Source organism: Oreochromis niloticus, linkage group LG18 (genome assembly GCF_001858045.2).
Source record: "Oreochromis niloticus isolate F11D_XX linkage group LG18, O_niloticus_UMD_NMBU, whole genome shotgun sequence".
Classification (NCBI taxonomy): domain Eukaryota; kingdom Metazoa; phylum Chordata; class Actinopteri; order Cichliformes; family Cichlidae; genus Oreochromis; species Oreochromis niloticus.
In genome coordinates, this window is record NC_031982.2 from 22150724 (window position 1) to 22170232 (window position 19509).

Below are 19509 nucleotides of genomic sequence, written 5' to 3' on the forward strand. Positions count from 1 at the left end.
TTGGTCATGGATACTTCTTTAAGACACTGTGGCTAGCCTGGTCACGCCCCACAGCTTACATATAAAACAGCTGTTAAGACGTGAAACCGGTGGTGGTTTGATTGGAGGACAGTGCTTCTGTGCGTCTTACACATTAACTGTTACGCAGAGATTTCAGGATGAAGCAATAGGCTGTAATAATGCAGACCTTCTCTGGATGAGTCATGTGCTCTTCCTTCACGGTCAGATTTATCCAGACCACGTGGATTTATGCACACACAACCCACAGCAGTTATTAATAGGATCAGTTTTCCTGATATCAAAAACATGTTGATTTTCCTAAATTGTAATGCCATTTTTGAAGAGAAACATGTATAAAACCTGCACACACTGTATTATTAGTCACTCAGACTATTATCTAGTCATTGATATTTATTGAAAGAAATATGTGTTTAAAAAACGTCCATTGTTAGTATAACACTCTTCTCACATTGGCACATTGCTGGGAGTGCATCATTTCAAAATTTACCCTACTAGCCAAATATGACCCTTACACTTCACAGTAGTGACACCATAAAGTAGTGCTGGCAGTGCAATTTTTTTGTCAGTTCAGCTCCCCATGGCATTATACAGGATTTCGTTAGAAAAGAGAAGTGAAAACGGCTTCACTGAATTTCAGCAACAGTTTATTTTTTACACAAAACAGTGTGAATGCAAAGGAATGCAGTGAAATGCACATATGTTGTTGCTTTTTTTAACTGGATCAGTGAAAAACTCAAAAATAGATATTATGTAAAAGCATTTACAAATCAAATCAATATGTAAATTTAAGAAAGATTGTTTAATGGATAGTCATGCAGGTCCTCGTTGACAGCAGTACTTTGTTCTGTGAAAACAACTTTCTGGCTAATAGTTGTGTTCTGACCAGTGTCTCTCTCTCTGTTCTTCCTGCACACATTTTCACAGCGCAAAAGATTCAACAGATGCTTTCGCATCTTCTGTGAGATCATATACAGCAGAGGGTTCATACAGCAATGAGAATAGGCAAGCATTTCACAAATACAAGACATAATAGCCAACCGTTCCTGTGTCTTACAACCTTTGGGTGTATAGAGAGAATTGATTAAAAGCATAATATGGTATGGCCCCCAGCAAATGAAAAATGCTGCAACAATACACAACAGCACAACTACAGCCCTGTGCTTCTTTCTGTTTAAAGCTTGTAAAACCTTCTTGAGGATGGCAGAATAGCAGAAAATAACAATGGCAAATGGGAGGAAGAATAGCAGTGACACTTGGAGGTGTTGTCCGAGGATGTCTTCAGATGCCAGACAGTAGGTATAATTCTCCCAGTTTCCCACCTTTGTATTCACGGCTTCACTCACGGATGCAGAGATGCTGATGACCCAGGCAGCTACACAAGCACCAATTGTGTACTTCGTTCTGTCTAGTTTGTTCAGCCGGTTGTGCAGCACCACAGTAATGAAACGATCCACTGTCATTGCAGTCAGCAGAATGACACTGCTGTACAGACCAACAAAGAATGCGGCAGAAATCAATTTGCAGAAAAAGTCTCCAAAGACCCAGTGGTGTAAATGATCAACAGCCCAGAATGGAAGTGTGATGGTGAAGATCAAATCAGAGCAAGCCAGGTTCAGGATGAAAATATTTGTGATACTTTTCAGGTTCTCGTAGATGAAAAGGACACATAAGAGGAGACTGTTGCATATGACACTGAGGATGAAGATCAAGATGAACAAATTGCCAGTAAAGGTTGAAAAGTTAACCTCACATAGATAATGTTCTTCTTCAGTTGTGTAGCTGCTTTCCATTGTCAAGTTTCTATAAAACACAAACACAAAACTAGATTTTTAAAATGTAATTAAACACATTAACTGAGCAGTTTTCTTTTTGACAACTTTTTTTTTAGACTTTTTTTTTTTTAGATTTTAGTTTTTGTATGATCTGTCAACACAGAGAGTAATAAAGCACCAAATTAGGAGAACAGGCATAGCAAGCACTGATCAACTTACCCCAAGCATCAGCCGTCAATTTCTTGTGATTGAAAGGTTTTGATGTTCTTAAGTAAACTAATAGTTCCTCTTTTTAAGTTAGTCAGAGCACTGCCTTAAAGGAAAGCGCACGTTTTTTTTTTTTACATTGTTTGTCATACTTTTTTCTGACAAGCATCCTGCATCAATCATAGCAGACAGCAGAATATAATATAACCTATAAAATCTGACAAGAGCTGTGTTGAAACTTTAAAGGTTATCATTTTGAAAGCTCCAGTTTTTATTTTGCTTTTTTGTTTAGTTTTTTCACTGTTGTTGTGTTATACTATTTGTAAGGTAAACCATGAGTAGCCAGTATTAAACTGCAGTGCATAAACATTTAATATTTTAAGATGTTTAAATATTTCTCCAGCATATCAGTATATCTTATTTAAGTGTTATGTCTTCAACATTAGTCAAGAAAAATATAATGTAAATTTAAGTAAAAGGAATGAAAGTCAGACGGTGTTGACCTGACTCTCAAAATGGACTGTTTCAAATGAAATGTGTTTAAGCACAATCATACGACACCTTGTTCTGATGTCAATCTATTAGACCTACGAATAACACATAAAGCAAGTCATTGCAAGTTATTGTGAGTCAGCAAAAACAAATGCTTTTGAATCCAAAGGAAGTCTGCAGAGTCAAATTTGAGATAAACAAAAGTTCACCCTTTATTGTAGCTTAATGGCGATTAAGAATAACAAAGTCCAAAGTCACAGGTACAGCATAAAACACTCGAGGGGCAACAAATTACGAAGAAAGTTCAACAAAGTCAGGCTTTCTTTTTGTTAGCTGCCTCAACAAAACCTAAAAGAGAGATGAACAGATACCCGTCAGAGATAACAGGTATGGATGCATATCAGCTTTCTCTTTTAGACTTTCTACTTGTGATTCTGTGCACACTCACAAAAAGGGGCACTTTGTGGATCATGTGACTCTTCTTCTGTACAAAATGATCCCCATGAGCGCTACCTATTCCAAACTGGAGACATCGTCATCATCATTAAAAAAAAATGGCAGTAAAAGGCAACTTGGCTGCAAATAAGACTAAAATAAACAATTCAAGCTAATAATTTCTATTTGTAAGACAATGTAGGCTCTGAAACTATGAATATGTTTAAGCATTAAAGTTTACATCTATAAAGGAAACATCAAAATCACTTTAGTTTGTGGGCAATAAATTAATATTAATATTATATAGCAGCAGATTAGAAACATAAAAACATTTACACATTTTCTGCTTCATTAAATCAGTATCAGTATATTTCAGTGGCAATGACATGCACAGGCTGTGTTGCTGTAACGTTACAGCTGGGCTTCATTCAGTGAGTGTAGTAAGGAACGCTTTATACGGCAGAGAAGCTATATACATACAAAAAAAAAATCAGTAATCATGTGGCACCTCCAGCCAATTTTAAATCAATACTTAGAAACTTATAAAATAAACTATTCCCAACTAGGTTATGTATTCAGCATAGGCTACCAGACTTTAGGGCGGTGTTCATGCCCTTTACTCAAAGTTCAGTGCTGAGCTGAGTTGTTGCGGTGTTGTTTTTCCTCATTTAAAAAAAGAGTAGCAGATTTTTTTCCATTTCTGGTCTAGCACAGTTTAGCAAAGAAAACCACGTAAATAAGTAAAATATTACAATATTCTGACATTACCGACCTCTAGAAGTTTAGATGGAGAAAACAGTCAGTGTCACAATGTCGATATGAAGTGAAACTAAATTCTCCCGAGACATTATGCCTACCAGGACTGTTTCATGTGTGCTATCTGGGTTATTTTCTTTATTTAAAAAGAACCAACCTTGATGACACAAAATAATAGTAATGGCCTGTTTTTCCTCAAATGTAACCATTATGAACACAAACAACAAACATTGTAGATTCACTGTATGTTGAATTAGTTGCTATGTGGCGTGAGGCAAGCAATGCATTTTGAGGAAGCCAGCATATTTCTGGGTGATAAATTTAAATACCACAGTAATGCTGCTTCTACTGAAACACCGTCAGACATGGATTTCCATGTATTACAACGTCATCGGGTATATGTGTGAGACCATTACACTCTAAATTTATTCTGTGTGCTTTTAAAATGTTGCGCTGTGTTCTAGGAAAGTCAGGTTTTTTTTGTCTGTTCTAAATAAAGACGTTTGGGGGTTTTTTTTCAGTTGCTATGCAGTTTAGTAAGAATTGTCTCATGGCAAGGTTTTGAGGGTTGAAAAGTGGAGAATGTAAAGAGTGCAATTTTTTAGATGACTACCCTCACAACCACTATAGATCCAGGGGGGGAACAAGAGGGAACGAGATAAGACTTAGCTGATTATAGGGTGATAGTCAAGAAAGGCCAAAAATCAACTGTAGGCTTTCTTGTTGCCTGTCCCGTTCGGCACTGTAGCAATCAGAATTATTGTCTGAAGACCAACAAAAAATGGATTTATTTTTCCAAGTGGATTGTTATGGCTTTGTCATACTGGTCCACTTGATTGCTCTTTATTATTGTTATTTATTTATTTAAACTTTAGAGTTATTACAAATGGAACAGACATGACTGGGGGATAGGAAAGGGAAAGACATAGATAAGAGAAGTTCAAGAAAACAAGAGGGAAAGAAAAACAGAGGTAAGAGGGACAGTGAGAAAAGACACTAAAAATCCGCTGGATCACCTGCTGGAAGGGGGGAGGGGAAGGAAAACAAGCAAAAACAGAACAACAGAGTAGGGAGACCACAGCAACAACCTAGATAAGTATAAGTAACAGTAAATAATAAATATTGAATGTTACTGAGCAGCACGTAAGTCTGTGAGCTGGTGAGAGTGTCCAGGTGATACATATTGAGGGAAGATGAGAACATAGCAGGTTAATTGCATGCATGCTTACAATACACATATTAATCTAGTAGCAGGCCTGAGCGAAGGCCCCAGTGTCTTCTGCTTCTTTTTGAGACCTGCTGCAATTTAGTCTACTTAGTGATCAGGCACGTGCAGGGGGGGGGCGGAAGGGGCTTGAGCACCCGCCCCTTTCCTGATGGGTGCCCAAAGTGCCCTTTTGTTGAGGCAATTTTTAAAAAAAAATTTTAATAATTTTTTTAAAAATGTGTGTGTGCGTGTGGAGTCCTGTCTGTGCCCCTCAACAATAATATTTAACTATTAATCACATTTTTGCTAAATAAAAGGATCTGGCTTGCATCAGTCACATGATCACCATTAACCAATGATCGGCAGAACGCGCTGGTTACGAGCCGGGAACGAGCTCACAAAGTGCACGCGCATTTTTTACGGTCCGGAGCTGTAGGAGAAACACAAATTAACTCAGAGACAGACTGATGCGACAAAACCAGTAAGTAGGTCTACAGCGCACACTGTAGTCTAAAGCACACAGGAGTATTAGCTTATCACGTACACGTTGGTAAGCTGTCTTGTGGCAACTGACGAACTGAAACAAATGAGCGTGCTGTGCGTGCAACAGCGCGACAAACTTTACCTTTTATTAACTGCACAAGTAGTGCTGGTCATAGCTGCTGGCTCACTGGGTAAGGCTGTCATGGGTCTGTAGCTCTGTCCACCGTTTTAGGGAACATATTTAGTTTTAAAGTAAGTTACAGGGCTTTTCCTGCCTTTCTGGGGGGGTTATATTTCACTTAAAACGATCTAATATGCATGTCCACATAATAATGGATTATTATAATTATAATATTTTAAAAAACACGCTGTATTTTAAAGAACATACATTAAGACACAGATTATAGTAGATTTATATTTTAAAATGCTGATTTTACAGCAGCAAAATTATTGTATCTCTACAGTTTAAAAATGTAATAAGCTTTCTGCCTGCACAGAGTGGATAGTGAAACAAATGGAATCATCATAAATACATTATTATAAATTTATTACTTTTTTTCCCTCATTGCTTTATTATTGTAGCTCTAGTAATAAATAATAAGGGAAGGATTCTGGATCAGCACCATGATGGAAACTTGTGCCCACAGTATATACAGTATTCTGAAGAAGGTCTAAAATGTCACTGTGTGTGCATGCATGTGTGTGTTTTATGTATATGGATTTTTAAATTATTACTCATAATATAACATTGTCCAGACATGGCTGGTAAGGACATGAGGAGGAAACAGTAGGAGCTGTGTGAGGCTACTAAAGGCAGTGGATCCCTCAGCAGCTGGATTACAAAGAGCACAGGTAACACATGTACCAGTTGTTGGAGAGGTATTCCAGTATAAAAATAATAATAAGCACAACTGAAATGTTTTGCTTCTATAACATTTTTCTGTCATCATTTTATTATAGATTAAGTGTAAGAGTTGTTAAGTGTGGATAATTAATAGTTTATTGCAATAGCAAGTTGTGTCTTGTTCTCAGATGGACAGCAAGTGGAGAGTGATAGATGAGATGATCGGATGGAAGGAGGAAGAGAGGCAAAGAGTGATTCACAGGCAGGGTCTAGTTTATTTCTCAGTTTTTTGTTGCCTTATGGTTCCAAGTGCTGTCACCAATCTTTGCATTTTGTTATTATCTCATGACACTTGTTTAATCAGCTACCATCTCTCCTATGGACTTTTAATGTCTACAGTCTCAGATCAACACAGCCCTGCCCTCCAGCACTATCAGCAGCAGGAGCAGCAGCAACCCCTCAACAGCAACATTGTACCCATCAGGTAAAACATAGGCTACGTTTGCTTTGCCTCACAACAGTGATATAGTATGATGCGATCCCATATTAGATTCTTGTATGAATGTGTGTTGTTGTTATTCAGCCTGGTTCAATGTGCCCCTTTTTAGCTTTGAGCACCCGCCCCTATAAACGTCTCTGCACGGCCCTGTTAGTGATTGATGACGAGGGTCAATTATTAGCCCTTAGAGACCCTGAAGCTTGAAGTTTATTACCTTAAAAGGAAGGTGTTATAGAAAAGAGAAGTTACATGTCTGTTTATAGTTATTAGAGATGTACATGATGTACCCTTGTCTGTAAACAATGTATTTTTGACCTGTGTTGACGTGTATGTGTGGGCGTTAATTTTCTATGCTATAAAACCAGCATTCAATGTATTTTTGTCAGAGGAAGACATATGCTGATGGTTCCTCTCCTGTGTTAATAAACTCATCGTTTGATTGCACTTGTCTGGTGCCTCCGTCGTTTGTTGTCTGGTCTGCAGTTGATTGATCTCGCTTCAACCTGTGTGCACACAGGTGTATACGCAGACACAAACATGCATTCCCACCCTCATGCACACATATACAAATAGTCAGCATTCACCCAGTGTGGAGACAAACAGAAATGAACACTGTACACACACTCACGCTCCCCAAACATACTCTATACCCCCAGGTCCGGGTACCATCACCCCCAGAGGGGCAATCCACCCCCAGACCCAGGAGATGTTTCCCCTGGCCCTGTGGTGGAGACAAGCAGACCACCCCTGGTCCTGCAGCAGCATGGAGGCCCAGCAACCCAGACCCCAACCAGACTGCTGACTCCTCCTCCTGCTAGTTGCTCAACAGTCCTGGGTCTTCTGTGTTGTATTTTTCATTTCATTCAATGTTCCCAGTTGGTGAAAAGTTTGGACTGCAAGCATGCAGGCCGGTTCAGTAGGAAGGACTCATTGTGTGCTGTAATAGATGCAATATGCATTTTAACATAGTCAAAAGACATCATCTGGTTGTGAGCATGTTACTCTAAAACTAAAATATGATAACCTGCATTTTACGATGGCGAAATGAACTGTGTTCATAGACCGTTGCAAAATATTGAAAAAATTATTGTCTCACACATCAAAATCATTTTCAGGTGTTCAAATCAATTCCACATTTCCACAAGTTCAAATCACCTCCACAGATGTGGAAAATCAAACATTCAATATATTTTATATCTTCTTTAGGTTTCTGAAAAAATATGGACTTATGGGATTTGTATGTCATCACATTCTGATTTTATTTATATATTCAACCTGTAATATCACAGATTTTTAGGCATTTTGTTTGTTATAATATGTGGCATATTATTAGTGAAATAAGTGGTAATGAATCAGCATACTCAAATAAATGCATAACTCATACTAGTCCCACGAGTGGGTTGCTTTGTCCTTTTCTCAGTTGCACAATCTTGCGCCATCCAACGGGAAAGGTTGGAGCTGCGTGGATGACCTGGTGCATTCACTTGTTCCCCGTAATCGTGAAACTTCAATGCAGACAAGATAAGATAAGATAAGATAAGAAAGATCTTTATTGTCAGTGTTACCAGAAACACAGTTTGGCATCTCTCCATGCAGGTGTAGGTTTTTGCAACATTCTTTGGATAGAAGAGTGAGATAGACAAGGATACTCAAGTTGTTATTAACGTGAATGTAGGTGCAGGTGCAAATAGAGCAAACTCTGATAATGTCTTCTAACATTTAGAAATTTGAGTGTATGGTTGAGTTAAGTTACATCCTGGCAGTGTGTGTGATTTCTTTTGCTCTTTATCTCTGCAAGACGATTATGATATGGGACACTTTAGTCTTAATTTCGGTGCTGTTGGTTACTTTATAATACTCATGCATGCATGGATTTTTATGTATTTTTCAAACGTAATTGCAGAATTGTGCACTGTGCACATCACAGGTGAACACAGTCACAGGAATGATATAGTTAGTAGTCTAAGCCTAAGTTTTCTGTCAGTACTCTGTCTGGTTGAGATGCACAGATTTTTTTTCAAAAACATTTAGATTTATTCAAATAAAATTCAGACAAATAAAAACAAATAATTAAATTAAATCAATGAAATTACGTTTAAGATGCTGATCAATACGACAGTACCTGAATGCAACGTTTCGTGCAGCGTTGAAGTTGTTGCAGACTGAACTGATGCACAGAAGGCTTGCTGATGATGAACACCGATGGAGTTGGACATAAATATCTAACTTTGCTTCGTCTGCTTTTTCTTTTCTTTCTTTCTTTCTTTCTTTCTTTCTTTCTTTTCTCTTCAAAACACTGGACTGCATTTGTCTTTTTAAATCGAAAACTGCCACCAGTGAAAAAGTGAAGAATCTGTTGGGATAATTAATGAGCTTCTCTGCGCTCAGAAACTGGAGCCACAGGAACGATGGCGACGACAAAGACGGTTTATCTCGTCAGATGTCTGGTCTTTGTTCTCCAGCTTGAAATCAGCTTCGTGAGGCTAAAATCCGCCTACGGTGAGTCATAAAAATGTTATTGACACCAGCTACAAACATCACAGGCCCACATCGTAAAATAATTTATTAATTATATTATTCATTTTATTTAGACAATTTTTAAATCACGTTTTTTTTTTCACTTTTTAATATTTATTTGTTGTCATTAGGCTAATAATGGGTTGGCTGTCACAACGTGTAACCTTTATCTATTAATACTGTGCAATGATTTCGCCTTCAGACTCCTTGTTTAAAATATTTAAAATGTTCTGAATATGCTTATTACAGTGTCCATGTATTCCTTACCATATAGCACTGACACCCCGATGGCCTTTCAGTTATTTTAGTACCAAATCACAAATTTAACCTCCTGCTTTGAAAGCAGTGATTTATTTATTATTTTAAGACAGCAAGCTAATGAAATGTTTAATCACGCTGTTTTGTTGCTGCTGCTTTGTGTAATAGAGTTCATGTCTGTAAGAAAATCTAACACATCTTGCGTGGAAGCACCTATTGGCATTTGCTGTGGCGTGTTTTTGAGCCCCGACATTCACCGTGTGACAGATTCATGGACACATCACCCACTGATGTCTGGCCTCACATGCCAGGTCTGGTGTGAAGAATGTGAAGCATGCATTCACTGTCCGCTGTGAAAGGAAAAGTTAGGACACTGTTGTCACTGGAAGGGAAGAGTGACCACATGTTTGCCACATGGCACCCACTGACGAACTGTTTACATCCAGCCGGACATGCGTAAAAGAGCGAGTCTGCTTTCTGACGTTTTAGACATCGTGTTGTCCAGATCTAATCTCTTTAATATCTAATAATCAAAGATTATTTTAATGCTGTTAAACTAATCTTTTAATCAGTTTAAGCCTTTTAGTTTGGGGTGTTTCAGTAAAGCTGATGCACAGCAGCCTCACAGCATACAGACTGTTTTTGGCAAGGTGTTGTTACAGGATGTGATTTGTGCTACTGTCGTTTTTAAAATTTGTTAAAAGGTTCAATCAGATCAGACTTTACAGACTTTAATTAGAAAAGCAAAATAAATTTTAATTAGAAAACAACATTTTTCATTTTAAATTTTGTGTTTGTTTGTTTACTGATTTGGGGAAAATCAGTACATTAATGGAGAGAAGTAAAAGAAAAGCCTCAAGAGATCATATTTGAGAGGTACATTTAATGTTTTCGATTTTATTTAAAACTCTGTCAGTGTGGTATTTTTGTAAGTGCTCAAATTGCAGTAAGTTAGTGATCTGCTGAATATTATATTGTCAGATTTTGCTTCAGGTTTATCTACTACATCTGTTCATTGGACTCTTCAGTGAAATGTTGTCTAAAGCCTTCAGTCAATAGATGTTTAATTAGATTTGTTATGATGTTTACTTAGAACCCCTTTGTCTTTTAGAAGTATAGATTTATAAAAGTATTTTATATCAGAACAAAACAGGAAATTGCAAAAAACCCCAAAAAACCCCCAAAAAACAAAACAACAACAACAAAAACAGCAAAAAGACCGAACTAAAAGCACTGGTTTATAATAAATTAATTTATGATAAGATACCCATGAAGCCCTACAAAATGCTTCATACAACAAATGTATAATTGTTTGTATTTGGCTACATTGTTGTTGTCTCATTAAAAATTCTAATCTAATCAACCTATTTTCTTTGCTCTCATCTGTTTCTCCTTAGGACTCTACCCTGCCAACATGCAGGAGCCGTCTTCTCTCCTCCAGAGGTTATATATAATCTCTGTGAACCACCAGCCCAGAGAACGGAGGTGGGCATCTAGGCCCAGGTCTGAGGCCCCTGACAGGACTGCAGATAAACGGGGCCACTACAGAAACCAACACCAGTCAGAGGAGTCAGATCCAAATGTAATGATGGAGGATGAGCCCAGTAATTCTACACAGATTGTAGTAAGGTTATTCTACTGCAAAGACATTCAACAGCAGATAGAGTTAATGTAATATAAATAATACTGTATTACTTATTTAGTGTTTAAAAAAGAGTACATGCAAAGATGTGATAAGAACATATAATAACATATATAATAAATATCTGCTGTTGTAGGATATGGATCATGTCTACTACACATCTAAAATCTATGCTCCTGGAGATGCAGCTGGTAAAGAGTTGTGGGTCAACATCAGTAAGATGGAGGCGGATCAGCAGAAGGTCCGTGGCTTCCTGTCCAGCACTCACCGACAAGCTGAGGTAAGAGATCAGTCTGTGAAGAAATAACTAAAGTAGGAACATTTCAAATATGTGGTGAGTGAAGTGGTTTATTTTCCAGGTATGATGTCCAGACTGCCTTGTACACCTTTCATATTAGTTTTAGTTTCATCTTCTTCCTAAATAAAGACAAAAAAACCCTTTGTTTTACCTAATTTCCTGCTTTATGTTTCTGTGCCTCCAGAGAGTGAATCTTTCCTTTGACTTTCCTTTTTATGGCCATTTACTCAAAGAAATCACAGTTGCAACTGGAGGTGAGTCTTTAACTTCACTCAGTGTTGTTTCTGTGGAGGTTGTGAGCCCAAAGCTGCACATGTCAGGCAGTTTCAAAGGAAATCCCATCACCTTCTTCAAATCTAACAATAAACACACTTTTGTTAGTTGGAATTCCACCTACTTAATAAGTATATTAGTTTATTAAATGGTAATAAATAATTGTTACTTGCATATTTCTCTCTGACTTACAGGGGGAAATATTAAAAACAAAATATTTTTTTCTATATTTTTCTGTATTGGAAGTTTTATTGGGGCAGTAACAATGCCTGAGCTTTATTGATTCAAAGATCTGACCGTTGCATCGATAGGAACAAAGTACATAAGTTAAATTAATGACTGTGTCTACAAGCAATTTACATGACAGCTGTCAGTGTCAACAGATTATAATGTATAATAAATTACTGATGCCAACAGCTGCACATCTTTTCCTACCAGGTTTTATTTACACTGGAAACATAATCCATCGGATGCTCACAGCCACTCAGTACGTCGCTCCTCTGATGGCCAATTTTGATCCAAGCCTGTCGAAAAACTCATCTGTGTTTTACTTCGATAACGGTAGGAACTGTTGATTTTATTTATTTACTAGACTAAATATTTTTACTGAATATGCGCCCTAACATGTGCTGCACACAGTTGGCAGGGAACATGCAAACATGCGTATAAAACGTTACAGTATTGTGTGTGTCCATGTCCATCCATTAGGCACAGCACTGGTGGTTCAGTGGAACCGCCTTCACCTCCAGGACAACATCAGCGTGGGAGCTTTCACCTTCCAGGCCGCTCTGCACAGTGACGGGCGGATTGTCTTTGCCTACAAACAGGTGGCTTTTCTTCTCTCTTTTGCACCCATCTTATAACACGAAGTAAATTTATTCATGCAGTTTTTACCTCATAGATTCCTATTAGCATCAGCGACATCAGCTCTGAGAATCATCCTGTCAAAGTGGGCTTGTCCGATGCCTTTATGGTGCTTCATGAGCTAGAGCAGATTCCCAGTAAGCTGTAAATATTTCCTGTTAAAATTCCATCAAAATACTTTCTTTAATTATTAGCAGCTTATATGTGACATCTTTATTTTCTATCCGACATGTGTCAGATGTTCGTCGGAGAACCATCTATGAGTATCACAAAGTCGACATTCCACTGTCCAAAATCTCCCGTTTAACAGCTGTGGAGATGCTTCCTCTCCCTAGTAAGTTATTCCTATTTTTAATACTATTTGAACCAGTCAGTATTCAAAGAATGTATAAGCTTTGTGCTACAGGGTATTCTACTATTATGCTGTTTTATCTGCACAAGGCAAAGCAGTTTCTTCCTCCTCACTCTCTCTATGTTTGTCTGTCTTCTCAGCGTGTCTGCAGTTCTCCAGCTGTGGCCCATGTGTCACTTCTCAGATTGGCTTTAACTGCAGCTGGTGCAGTAAGCTACAAAGGTAACCTGGAAAAGCAGTCAAAGAGATCTTACCAGTGACTTTACCACTATTTTAGGAATAGAAAATGTTTCATGGTCTAATGTGGATCCATTAAAATTAGAGATCATTTTTAGTTGAAGGCAGTTACAGTACGATTTGTTTCCAGTGTGAAACTGAGGCATTTCTCACTTTGGATAATTATGAAAAGATAATAACTGCATTACCTCTAATTTTAATAATAATGAATTTAAAGTATTTTGTACATGAGGTCTATTCAACCTCACAGTTTATCCACGAGAGTTTTTTGTTGTTGCCCACAGTTTGTTGAGTTCAGCTCTCAGTCAGTTGCGGTTGCGCGTGCAGGAATACACTCACTCACTCACGCTCAGTAAACTTGATTCATAGGCGGTGCTTCCTGAGACTGTCTCATATCCTGTCACTGTGAGTAAACAGAGCAGGGTCGCAGAGTCATTTGTATGTCATTCACATGCAGTACAGTCAACAGGAAGCCTGCAGGATAGTAACCCCAACTACCCGAATCTGGCCTAGCGACCTTAAGAGATGAATATACAAAGTTCACTGCAGTTAGCAGGAATACGCAGTTGAATCTCCTGTCAAGCACTGAAGAATCTAATAAACTTATCTTTTAAATAAATAATTATAATACATTTAGTGATTTGTGACAATGAAAAGGTTTTTAAGCATCAGTAATGGTGGTTTAAATATTTTGTGATTATTGTCCACATCTCCAATAAATCATTTTAATTTTAATGAAAAACTAAAGCATCAGCTGCCAGCACATGGTGGATAACTTAAATCTGCTTTTGGAAACATTCATCTCCATGAATAAAGCGGGTTGCGCTCTCACAGAGTGAAAATGTAACAGCAGTCATTTCATTCTTTCTCAGATGTTCCAGTGGTTTTGATCGTAAACGGCAGGACTGGGTTGACCTTGGCTGTCCAGAGGAGGTTCTTCTGTTTTTCTACATAAAGAGTGACCACATTAGAGCTTAGCACCATTAGCGTGAGTCTGAACACACTTTTGTTTCCCAGAGGCAGAATCTGCGATGTCCCCGGATGACGGAAGTCACAAACGCCACATCACATCACCTGAGACACCGAACCACTCCAGTTACTGTGTCTGCAGGGCAGCAGAGGACCTCTGGCATCACCTCCACCCCTGAGACTCCCACTGTCACCATCCCCTCAACACACAGCAGCATCAGCAGAGAAACAAAATCACATCCACAGCGTCCCACCAACAAATCTGCAGATGGTAAACTCACAAAGCTTTTTTATCTGCTTTGATAGTTTGTTGTGACTGATTGTCTGCTCACACTCCTCATGCACATGTTTTCACTTGACTCTAATCAGAGAAACAATAAGAATACAAAAACCGGTTTTGAAATATAATTGAAATAATTTCTTTGCCTTGACTACACTTTTATTTTGTTTGCCTTATAAACAAATGTCAGTTTTCTACTAACATAGAGCGGCGTGGATGCCTTTAATGGAATCCTTTTGATTGTTAACATTCAAATAAATCATCTTGAATGTTGAATCATCTGAGATCACTCTGTCGCTGTTTGTGCAGACTGCAGCTCTGCAGCGCAGCCATCATTACAACCCCATGAATGAATGTTTGTTGTTGTTGTCGAGCAGTATCCATGCTTGGTGTGTTGTGGAACATCTGACAGGGTGGGGGTCAAGTGGCCAGCTATTTCCCAGCCCCCTGTTAGCTCATAGCTGAGCATATACAGCGCCATGTTAAATACTGCATGATGTCCTCAGTGTGCTGAAGGATGGCGTGATATACGTTCATCACTCTGGCAGAGTGAGAAGGATTCAATATCCGACTCAAGCGAAGATATTTTTGTTGATTATCACTTTTTTCTTTCTTCTGCAGACTACGTTTTAAGTCAAGTCCACTGAAGTGAAAGCTTAGGAAAAGAAAATGAAGTTTACAGATTGCTCAGAAACCGCCACTTGTGAAATTTAACCAAAATATTTTTTAATGTCATGTCACAACATGTTATGTACTGTGTGGATTTAAAAGTCTTTGGTTTTTCTTTTCTAGATGGTGCAGAGACTGCTTTTCACATCAGTGACACACGTAAGTCATTCACAGTCGAATGAAAGTGTCTCGTGCAGCTCTATTGGACCTGAAACGGTCTCTGCTTTCCAGCTCCTTAGTACAAAGTGTGTGACGTTAAATTGCACCCATGTGAGAATAGTGCACGTAATTTCCTTAACAAATTCACATCCAGTGTGTGTGTGTGTGTGTGTTGAGTCTTGCTTCCTCTGCGCTCTACCCAAGCAGTACCTCCGCCTTAGTCAAACACAGTGTTTCCCCATAGTGAGAATGTGTCTGAGGCAGAAGGCCTCCTATTGTGTTTCATGTGAAAAGGCGCCAATTCACACAATGTCACAACTTAATGAACCTGATATTGTTCAAAGCTGGTAAGATTTTTTATGTCGAGAAAAATGAAAAGTTAACGTGACTGCAGCAGCATTTACATTTAAGTCTATGAGCTGAATCTGACCATCCTCTCTGTACAGCAGGAGAGGAGGCGAGCACCCACACCTACGAAGGATCGCCGATGCGTCTGCTGGTGGGAGTCCTCGTAGTGATGGTCCTGCTGGCAGCAGCCATCCTTACATACATCTACGTGTATAACCACCCCACGTCCAGCGCCAGCATCTTCTTCATGGAGGTGCGTCAACCTAAAATCAGCCAAGGTTTCCGTAACAGACTTCCCTGAAAAAACGGCACTAGTGGTATGGCTTAATTTATTTGAACCTACACTTGCCAACATTATATTTATGCAAAATCCCGAGTTCCTAGATCCTTTTAATTCCCCCCTCTTTAAAATTAAACTTGAAATACAGTGAATTTTAATAAATTATCAGAAGCAAACCTAACACAGTAAACATTTGGTTAGATTTAATTTGGAGGAAACTACTGACATTTACTATGAAACTAGTTACTCAAACTTCCCTTTAAAACATGAGTTTAAATTAATGTCCAGACATTGCTCGACATTTGCAGACGTTACTCATCAGTTATTTCAGTGTGTTTGGAGAAGTGAATCTGCACCAATGAGTCACCTTGTTTTTACTTCCTATTGAACCTACAAGTACATCACTGAGTATGTTTTACACCACATGTGTCAAAGTCGAGGCCCGCGGGCCACATCCGGCCCGGCGTACATTTATATCCGGCCCGCAAGATCATTTTATATAGATGTACTATTATTGTTATGCATGGCCCAGCGATATGAGGCGCTAATAATATACAAACTACAGATCCCATAATGCAGCGCTGCAGCCTCCTTGCTGACCGCTAGGCTAACTGGGAACATTCCCCCGTCAATCAAGTCAAACTTCTGTTATTGCGAAGCTATCCGCTCACAATGGTGGAGAGAAAAGTTGAATCTGAAAGCAGAGCCTTTCAGCACCGGTGGGAGGCTGAATATATGTTTACAGACATTGCTGGTAAACCCGTGTGTCTTATTAGTGGAGCTAATGTGGCTGTAATTAAGAAATTTAATTTAAGACGGCACTACGAGACAACACGTCAGGATAAGCTGAAAAACCTGAATGCAGAGCAGAAACTACAGAAAGTAGAAGAGCTAAAGAAGAATCTGACATTTCAGCAGACGTTTTTCACCAGAGCAAAATCATAAAGTGAAGCTGTTGTGAAAGCAAGTTTAATTGTAGCAGAGGAGCCAAATCAGCCCGGTACCACTCTGAAGAGCTGCATGATGAAGGTGTGCGACGTCTTGTGTCCAGACAAAACGCAGATTTTGGCAAATGTGAGCCTGAGGAGAAATACGATTGCTGATCGGGTTTGTGAGATGGCCACTGATTTAAGAACACAGTTGTGTGAAAGAAGCAAAAACTTTATTGCATACTCTCTTGCTGTGGATGATAGTACAGACATGATGGACATTGCACAGCTGACCATCTTCATCCGTGGAGAGGAAATAATGAACATTAAATGACTGCACATTTTTTAAAACGTATGTCAAAGTGTAACCGACATGAAACTGCCCTGGGACAAACTTGTTGGACTCACAACAGATGGAGCGCCGGTGTTGTGCGGTGAAAAAAACGGACTAGTCAGCAGGATGCGAGTAAAGATGCAGGAGGAGAACCGGTGAGTTAACAGCATATCACTGCATCATACACCAGGAAAGGCTGTTTGGTAAAGTCCTAAAAATGGAGCATGTAATGATCACCGTAACGCAAACCGTAAATTTTATCTGAGCTAAAAGTTTAAATCACCATCAATTTCAGTCTTATGTGGGAAATAGAGTCAGAGTTTGCCGACATTCCTTATCATACAGAGGTCCGTTGGCTGAGTTGGGATAAAAATTCTCAATACAGTTTTTGAGCTCAGCAAGGAAACCTGTCAGTTCATGGACATGTATGATGTGGTGAAGGCATTTCAAGTGAAGCTGTCACTAATGCATCAGTGCAACCTGCCTCGCTTTCCCTGTTGCCAAGTAATGTTGAACCAAGTCAGCGGACTTTGCTGAACTGCACCTGTGCAGATTCAGATGGAGCTGCAGTGTAATGATCCACTCAAGGGAAAGTACGACACTGAATGGCCCGCACAGTTTATTAGTTCCATTCCTGAAGCAATGCCCCAGCTCAGTCTACATGCGGCTCCAACCTTGTGTTTGCTTTCATTTATTTTTTCTGGGGTTTTTGGCAGCATGTTCATATTTCTAACTTGCATAATTTTGACAGGATATATTTTTATGAAGAGCAAAATATTTAAAGTTAAAGTTTATTTTTTTTAAGTTTACTTAATCTGGAATAATGTTCCTGTCTGTTTTTATTCATATTTATGTTTAAAAACATTGTTTTAGTGTGTTCAATAAATGTTTATCTTGTTTGGCCCACGACCTAAAGTGTGCCTTGAGTTTTGGCCCCCTGTGCAATTGAGTTTGACACCCCTGTTTTACACTAATGTACAAAAACATGCAATCATATTCCAAACAGTGTAATTATATAAAATTAAATAATACATATCTTTTGTTTGAATAGATTCTGTCTCAAAACAGTAGTGTTGAAAGGGCTAAGTGGCACTGAGTGATGTTTTTTCGGCTCCAGTGACACAATTAAAATATTAAACTTAAGGCTTGAATACTTTTTTTTCTCGTCTGAAGGAAGAAAATGGATGTTGTAATTTGGTGCTATATAAACAAAATTGAACTGAATTGAATTGAACTGTTTTAGCAACGTGGAAATATTTCCCATTGAGAAAAATACTTGAAGTGAACTTTAACTTTTTATTGTATGGCTCTTATTTTACTTGACATTTGTTGTGAGAGCTCAGCCAGAAATTCTTCCATCAGTTCTTATAATATTCAGTGAAATATGGACTAGACAAGGACTTTACATACATTAAATAAATCTAAATACAAGTCAGTCTGATAAAAATGGGCTCTGTGTTAAAACCGAAATGAACACGTCTAACGTGGAGCATTATGTTTGCTTTAGGTGAAATGTGATGAATGTTTATGTGATCTTCATGAGTGTTTGTTGTTGGACTGTAATGACTGCAGGAAATGGGGGAATAGTATGGGCTCTATTTTTAATAGTTTTTTTCCTTGAACTGTCTGCTAATTGTGCCCCCCCTCCACCAACCCCACAGCGACGCCCAACCCATTGGCCAATCCTAAAGTTCAGGCGAGGCTCGGGTCGTCCTTCCTACGCTGAGGTGGAAGCTCCCGGTCAGGACCGAGACAGCATCGTGGTCATCGATCCCAAAAAGTGTTTTGTGATTTCCGACAGACGAGAGAGCGAACAGAAAGAAGGATTCGTCATTCCTGATCAGAGGGAGCGCTTCCTAAGTTCAGAGAGCTCCTGACCAAAACTACAAATCCCACCATCCTTTGGGAGAGATCTGGTTCTCGATGGACGTCTTCTTCCTTTTTCAGATGTTACAATTTATTTGTATTTAGCTGTTGCACTTCACTTTAAGGACAACAGCTGAGTACTCAGAAACACAAAAACACCAAACCTCTATGAGGAAAGTGTTACGATTATGTTTATGCACCAGTTTTACCTCCTGTTTGTATCCGTTAGGCCAGCCACAGCACTTTTATGAAGCATAAAGGACAAAATAATGAGTTTACTCTGCTCAGGTCATCCGCTCATCTTTACCGCAGCTCCACAGAGAGCGCGAGGTGATGCTGCTGAATGGTTTAAACCACCTCTCAAAGACGGCCTTTATTTTCCACAGCTGTCCTTCCCACACCTTCACAAAGAGGAATGTCATATTTGAGTGTCATTTCCTCATCTCAAAATTACAGACTAAATTCCTCACCGTTACACCCACATCCACCTGAGGTGGAAAACAGGATGCACAGTGTTT

General features: G+C 38.8%; 2 protein-coding genes across 5 annotated transcripts; one reads left to right on the plus strand and one right to left on the minus strand.

The window, feature by feature from the left end:
- Positions 1-598: 598 nt before the first annotated feature.
- On the minus strand, positions 599-9041 carry LOC100711803 (chemokine XC receptor 1-like). Of its 2 annotated transcripts, none has more exons than XM_025900539.1 (2): positions 8839-9041; positions 599-1821 (listed from the first exon to the last, which is right to left on the minus strand). In XM_025900539.1, exons 1-2 carry the CDS (start codon positions 9021-9023, stop codon positions 807-809), a joined length of 1200 nt encoding a protein of 399 aa, XP_025756324.1. In that variant the 5' UTR covers positions 9024-9041; the 3' UTR covers positions 599-806. The 2 variants fall into 2 exon arrangements, with proteins under 2 accessions (XP_025756324.1, XP_003459843.1); XM_003459795.4 differs by lacking the exon at positions 8839-9041 and adding an exon at positions 2013-2070.
- On the plus strand, positions 9000-19406 carry LOC100711532 (plexin domain-containing protein 2). Of its 3 annotated transcripts, none has more exons than XM_019348366.2 (14): positions 9000-9215; positions 10889-11115; positions 11270-11413; positions 11616-11685; positions 12143-12265; positions 12413-12531; positions 12606-12705; positions 12807-12902; positions 13061-13142; positions 14030-14090; positions 14175-14397; positions 15199-15234; positions 15681-15835; positions 18787-19406. In XM_019348366.2, exons 1-14 carry the CDS (start codon positions 9125-9127, stop codon positions 19000-19002), a joined length of 1743 nt encoding a protein of 580 aa, XP_019203911.1. In that variant the 5' UTR covers positions 9000-9124; the 3' UTR covers positions 19003-19406. The 3 variants fall into 3 exon arrangements, with proteins under 3 accessions (XP_019203911.1, XP_013122873.1, XP_019203912.1); XM_013267419.3 differs by having other exon boundaries at positions 15684-15835; XM_019348367.2 differs by having other exon boundaries at positions 10889-11073.
- Positions 19407-19509: the final 103 nt, after the last annotated feature.